This window comes from Sinocyclocheilus grahami, unplaced genomic scaffold, assembly GCF_001515645.1.
Source record: "Sinocyclocheilus grahami isolate Dianchi unplaced genomic scaffold, SAMN03320097.WGS_v1.1 scaffold339.1, whole genome shotgun sequence".
Taxonomy (NCBI): Eukaryota; Metazoa; Chordata; class Actinopteri; order Cypriniformes; family Cyprinidae; genus Sinocyclocheilus; species Sinocyclocheilus grahami.
In genome coordinates this window covers 546124-552327 of record NW_015505518.1, presented here as the reverse complement: position 1 = coordinate 552327, position 6204 = coordinate 546124, and the positions used below count along the sequence as shown (strand labels likewise).

The window sequence follows — 6204 nt, the reverse complement described above, 5'->3', positions numbered from 1 at the left end:
AAGAGGTCAAAAACATTCCAACAGGAACAATCTTCCTTTTACACAAATGGAAAGAACACAACACCCACTGGCACAGACATTTGCATATCAATTATTAAGTTTTAATTAAGTAAATGGCCATTAGGATGAAGGTACTGTTCCGGATTAAACAAGTGTCACTCAGCAGAGCCTTGGGCAGTGAATTTCCCTTATATTCCAGTTATAAACTCCAAATACAAGGGCAATTTGATTTGGTTAGCACAGCACTTATCCAAGTCCCATGAAACTACAAACTGAGTGAGCAAGATGGTTGGTGTAGTAAGAGTTGCAGACAAAGAACCCTGCCCAATAACCCTCTTCTCCCTTACAATGTTAGACACAAACTGGCAAAAAGTCTTCTCCTAGGAATGCCTAAAACATCTAGCCACTAGCCAGCACACATACACATATATTGTATCATAAGGAGACTTTGATGGAGCAAGTTTACATTTCCCACAGTGGGCGTGTGATTGTGTTTCTGCAGTGCAAACATTTAATTTGTAGCTACATTGAGAATATATAAAGAAAACCCATCTAAACGGACAGATCAAATGAGTGCTCACACACTATTCACAACCCATTGTTCTTTGAGTTACAGACATTTCAATAAAAGTGAGTCTAAACAGCCTTTATCCACATAACTACATAGAATTAAGCTCATAATTAAACCGTAATAATCAAATAAGACCAGTCATATCCACATTGATTGACTGCATTTACAATACTTACAACTGAAGAGCTTGGATATGAAAGTAATCAACTTGTTAATTTAAATTTTTTATTTTCTTTAAAGCTGATCATCATTGAGAAAACGTTATATATTTTAATTTTTAATATAATAATAATAATAATAATATATTAATCTAAAACTTACCATAGCATTTTACCAAATTTACCATAAATGGTTTCACTGCATACACATTTTTTTTCTTCATAAACAAAGAATAAACAGTATTGTTAAAAAGCTGGGGAAGGAACTCACATTTGTAAAGAGATGGGGAAAGAAATAAAACTGATCAAGAAAACAGAATGAAATGACTAAAATCTCTAAAAACAAAGTAAAACTGCTAAGTAAAATATATGAAAGGAACAAACAAGAGACTGAAGACAACAAAGACATAATTGGTAAATGTAGCCAACTTGGGTCATAAAAGCCATTTAACTCAAGTGAAGATACCAATTATCATTCCAAGAGAGTAGCATCAACAAAAATAGCTCTGTTGAGCCTATACTCTGGCGAAGCCTGATCTAAGCAGTCTTTCAGGGAGTCTGACACACAAAGGGACAGAAACTTGAGCCAATAACCACCAGACAAACCAGAGACCATTCACTGCAAAAAGCATGCCATCATTGATATTTGTATGGGCAAATCCACTAAATGGTTTGCAGAACACAAAGCACTTCCCAGATGTGACTTCATCCAAATCTGCCTTATTGATGCAAAGCCACATCAAAAGTTGTGCAATCGTGCACTTCCCAGCATTCCAAATTTCCATTCAAATACAATCAAATTTCCAAGCTCAGACTACCATCTAAATCTCCAAAAGCTGCTTTACCTGTTAGTTTTGGGAGCTGCAGTGGTTTTGGCTGTGGCTGAAGGTCTGGGTTTGGCAGCAGGGGCAGCAGCTGGCCTTGGAGCAGGAGCTGAGGAAATGAAATTGAAATAAATCTTGTTCTAAAGTCAAAACTGACTGGGATTGCTCAAGAAAATATTGGTAAAATATAATGCAAAGTCATGATGAAAAGAACTATAATTAAATAAAATTACATTTCTATTTTACATAATGATGCCCTGCACCACACCAGGTTTGTGTTGTATCTGGCACATGAGAATAAATGGAACATTTTCTAGTGATGCTTAGTTATTGGTACATGCCCAAATCCAATCTTAGAAATACCAGAACTAAACTCACTGTAAGTGACCTCGTAAACCCATACATGCCAGGTCATCTTACCTGTGGTTTTGGGTTTGGTTGTAGCACTAGTGGCAGCTGTGGCAGGTCTCTTACTCAGGCTGGTGGCTGTGCTGGCAGCCAGTCCTGTCTTTGTTCCACTGGCTACGGCGGTTGTCATTGATCTGCTAGTTCCAACAGTTGCTGCTTTAGGTTGGGCCCTTGAAGTTGCAATGGCAGTAGAAGAACCAACGGGTTTCTTACTTGGACCAGAAGGTCCAACGTTAGTGGTGGGTTTCTTCTTGTCTGCTGCAGCAGTGCTAACTGGAATGGGTTTCTTGGTTGTGGTACTCGATGCGGTCTTTGTGAGGCCATTAGCCACACGGCTTTGGGTTGCTTTGGGTCGTGCGCCAGGTCCAGTGGTAGCTGGACCTGCAGCAATCTTGGCTTTGACTGGGCCTTTGGATTTGTTTTTAGCATCTACTGCTTTCTCAGAAGCTTCCTTTACAGTTGGAGGAGCCGCTTGCTCATTTTGGGGTGCATCAGGTTGTGAGGGTGATGGTGTAGTGCCATTTTGAGATGCCCCGTCATTCCCGGTTGGTTCGGTTATGGATTCTGTTCCATCGGCTTCCATTGGTTCAGATGGCGCTGTGGCCGCCCCATCAGGTTTCATTGCCAATATTACCCGATGATCTGTTGCTGCTTGATAAGCTCGCTGGATTCAGTGCTGTTCATACACTGAACCCAGGGATAACTCAATAACTGCCCTGCAAGAAAACAGGAAAGACAATTAAATGCTATCTGCAGTGACTTTTTTTGGCTCTACACACCTGAAGCAACTTGATTTTTACTAAGTTGGAGTGCAACAGTTGCTTCTCATACAAAGACATAAATACAATCAGTTTGGCAGAGAAATGCTGTGTGTAACAGAATTAAAGAATTTTAAGTAACCATGTAACTGAAAGAGAGAGGGTTTAAAAGTAAAACAATTCATTGCAAGAGGAAGCAGCATTTTTTTTTTTTAGGGAACCATGGAACCATTCCGATGAAGGGCAACTTGGGAAAAACAGGAAATAAAAGAACCAAAATCCAAAAATATCAAGCCTGTTGCACATTTTTTTTTTTTTTTTTAAAAGGGAACCATTCCGATGAAGGGCAACTTGGGAAAAACAGGAAATAAAAGAACCAAAATCCAAAAATATCAAGTCGAGAGGCCTGTTGCACAAAGCTGGTTTCAGTTTTTACCCAGGTAAGTTCACGTTTAGTTTAAGCAAACTGAAATCCTGAGAAATCCTTCTGTGAGATGTGGCTTCTTACACTGAATAAGGCACGCAACATATTTCATAGTATTCCAAAAAGTGATAAAGGCTCGATTAGCATTGCATTATTATATTCTTTATTATAATAAAAATTATAAGACGAACTCAGATAAACCATATATTGTCATAGTAGTGCGTTTATTATTCACGCTGAATTAATGAAAGCAGTTAAATCTTCTGTTTATTCAGCAACCGGTAGCCTATAGGGATTTCCTGGGTTTCTTCTGCGAGGTGTATTTGGAGTGTCCGCGCGAGAGCGCCCTCTGGCCTTCGGATGGAGATTTACTGCTGATCACAGAACCGTGCTTCCCTGACAAGATGCGCATGACAATCGCAGCTTTTGCCTAATCGCAACTGCAATTTAATTTTGATTAATCATGCAGCCCTAGTACTCATATATAAATGGTTTTCACCATAAATTACAATTCATAGTTTTTAATTGCAAAATCCATAATTGTTTTATTTTAGTGGCATTACATATAATACGACATTTAGTTTTTCACCATATAGGCTAGGTAATTTTACAGTTAACCAATTAACAGGTTTTTACTGTAGCATTTTTATTTTTTTGTTTATTTTTACACTAACATTTTGAGAGTGCTGCAGAAAAGTGTTTTTGTTAGTATCTTGAGTAGGTCTCCAAGACATTAGTCTGAAATGAACACTAGGCTCCATAAAAATCTAAATATTAAGATGATTTATTTGTGTGGATCATTTACACAGAACAGTCACCACCACCTGCTCTACAGAAATATGATGCCATTATCTGGACTTCATCTACCTGTTCATAAAAACTAGTAATTTCCTATGTCTAAACAGAGATGGCATCATTAGAAAAAGAATCACCCTTGTCCCGATATACATCTTGTTCACATAACACAGATTCAAAGCCACAACTTTGTCTCACAAATAAACCCAAATTAAAATTTGGCAGATTTCTAAAAGAAAAGAATTTCAATATAACCATTTCACTGGAGGACTGCACTATGCAAGTCATTTTTTTTCCTTCAGGGACTGACGCAAAAGCTCGTCAGCAAAGATTGTGGCATGGGATTTGAAGAAAGGAGGATAAAGAGTCAATGTGGTGGTGGGTTGCTGGGGGGGGGGGGGGGGGGGGGGGGGGTAGGGGAGGGTGGGGTGTGGGGGGGGGGGGGGGGGGGGGGGGGGGGGGGGGGGGGGGGGGGCTATGAACCCATTCACCCCTGTCCTTTCTCCAAACTCCTTTATTCTGAATCCTCATATCTTGCTCTTCCCCCCCTTAAACAGTTCTCCTTAACCACAACCCCCCTCTTTCTTCCCCTCCTCCTCTCCATCAGATCTGTTCCCTGTCTGTAGCCACAGATGGCCTTAGCAGCTGAGCTATTGTTCTGGCTCTACAACAAGCCCAAGCAACCAAAGCGGAGAGAAAATAAAGACCGAGAAAGGGGGAAATCGTGGGATGAAGTAACAATGACAAGGCAAGCGGACAAATCTAATTTTAATGTGGCACCATCCAGGAAATGAGTGGACTCAAGTATGTGACAGAATCAAGAAGAAGAAAACAAACAACGAAACTCTGAATAAAAATGTTGAAAGCCCTTCAGAAATGTCCCTCAGAAGGCAGAAAACAAAGAGGATGCACGACACGCATTCTAGAAACCTTGTCACCCTACAGGGCAAGTTGATGAATTGGGATGTCATCACTCTGCCCACGACAGGACAAAAATTACCCAGCAGCCCTGCTGATGTGTCTCCATGGTCATGTGCAGATCAACAAGTGGACATATGGAAAAAAAGGATCCAGTTTAATCAGAAGACAAAGTTTCAGTAAGAACTTTCACAGCACAGATCCTCAAAAAACAAGAAAATAAGATGAATCTACAATTATGAGTTCAGCTGTTTTATATCCACAGTTCAGACTGTTTCCCATAAATATCCATTAGTCACTCTCCACATGAGCAAAGTGTGCATCAGTGTTATTTTGGTATCATTATATTACGGTTTTATTAATATTTTGGATTAGTTTTTGTTCTCATATTTTCAGTTTTCAATTTCATTTTGGTTAAAGTTTTAGTAATTTTTATCATTTGTTTTATATATAACTATAGGTTTTATTCATTTTTACTATACATTTTTAGAACATCAAGTTAAACTAAATGAAAAAGAGAAATGTTGCCTTTGCAACTAGCTGAAATAAAATGTTTAATTTTTTTGTATTTCATTTCAGTTAACATTTATTTTCTTTTAAGCAATGAAAAAAGGTCTTATTTGTAGTTTCAGTTAACTAAAACCCTGGTACGCATAAAAGAGAACCAGGAAAAAAAGAGACAAACTAACTAAACAATAAGGGGAGGGTAATGAAGAACAAGATATGCTATAATAATTGTGTGTATGAAGTGGTAGGGTGTGTGTGTGTGTCCTGGTTTGACTGGATGAAGCAGTTGTTGTGTTCACAAAGACAGCAGAAAAGGGTAAAGCCTGCTAATGCAAACAGCTTAATAATAAAAAAAGCACTGAAGATTACAATCACACACACACATCTCCATTTAACAATACACTTCAAATAATAAAACCGGCCTCTTTCAGGGAAAACTAACAGCAAAAGCACTTCAGACAGAAAAACCTGCTTTATCATTCAAACCAAAACTGTTCACACCATTTATTTTTTTAATGTGAAGAACATTTTAGTAAACCAAAGAACCTTATTCTACTATCAATAACCTTTTGTGGAATGGAAAGGTTCCATGAATGTCAAAGGTTCTTTATGGAACAACAGATGCCAATAAAGAATCTTTATTTCAAAGAGTTCAGATAACACTTTTCTACTAACAAATTTCCATGATTTTTCCAAGGCCTTTCCAGTTGCCAATGAATTTCAGACTGATGCGTGAACCAATTCACAGTAGGGGTTCAATCTTCAACTGGCTGGCAGGAGCCGCCACTGACAGGTCACGTGACCTGCCAGTGGCTGGTGGCAGCTGCCAGTGGCAAGTGGC

The 6204-nt window shown here is 38.8% G+C and overlaps 1 protein-coding gene across 2 annotated transcripts in view; it reads right to left on the bottom strand.

Annotated features, from left to right (window-relative positions):
* The window catches only part of prr36a (proline rich 36a), a 30988-nt gene that overhangs the window by 16072 nt on the left and 8712 nt on the right, over positions 1-6204 (bottom strand). For both annotated transcript variants that reach the window (XM_016295715.1, XM_016295716.1), the window contains exons 2-3: positions 1974-2677; positions 1575-1662 (exon numbers count right to left, since the gene is read on the bottom strand). In XM_016295715.1, coding sequence (XP_016151201.1) covers positions 1575-1662; positions 1974-2583 — 698 coding nt within the window. In that variant the 5' untranslated portion in view covers positions 2584-2677. The remainder of the gene's footprint in view (positions 1-1574; positions 1663-1973; positions 2678-6204) is intronic.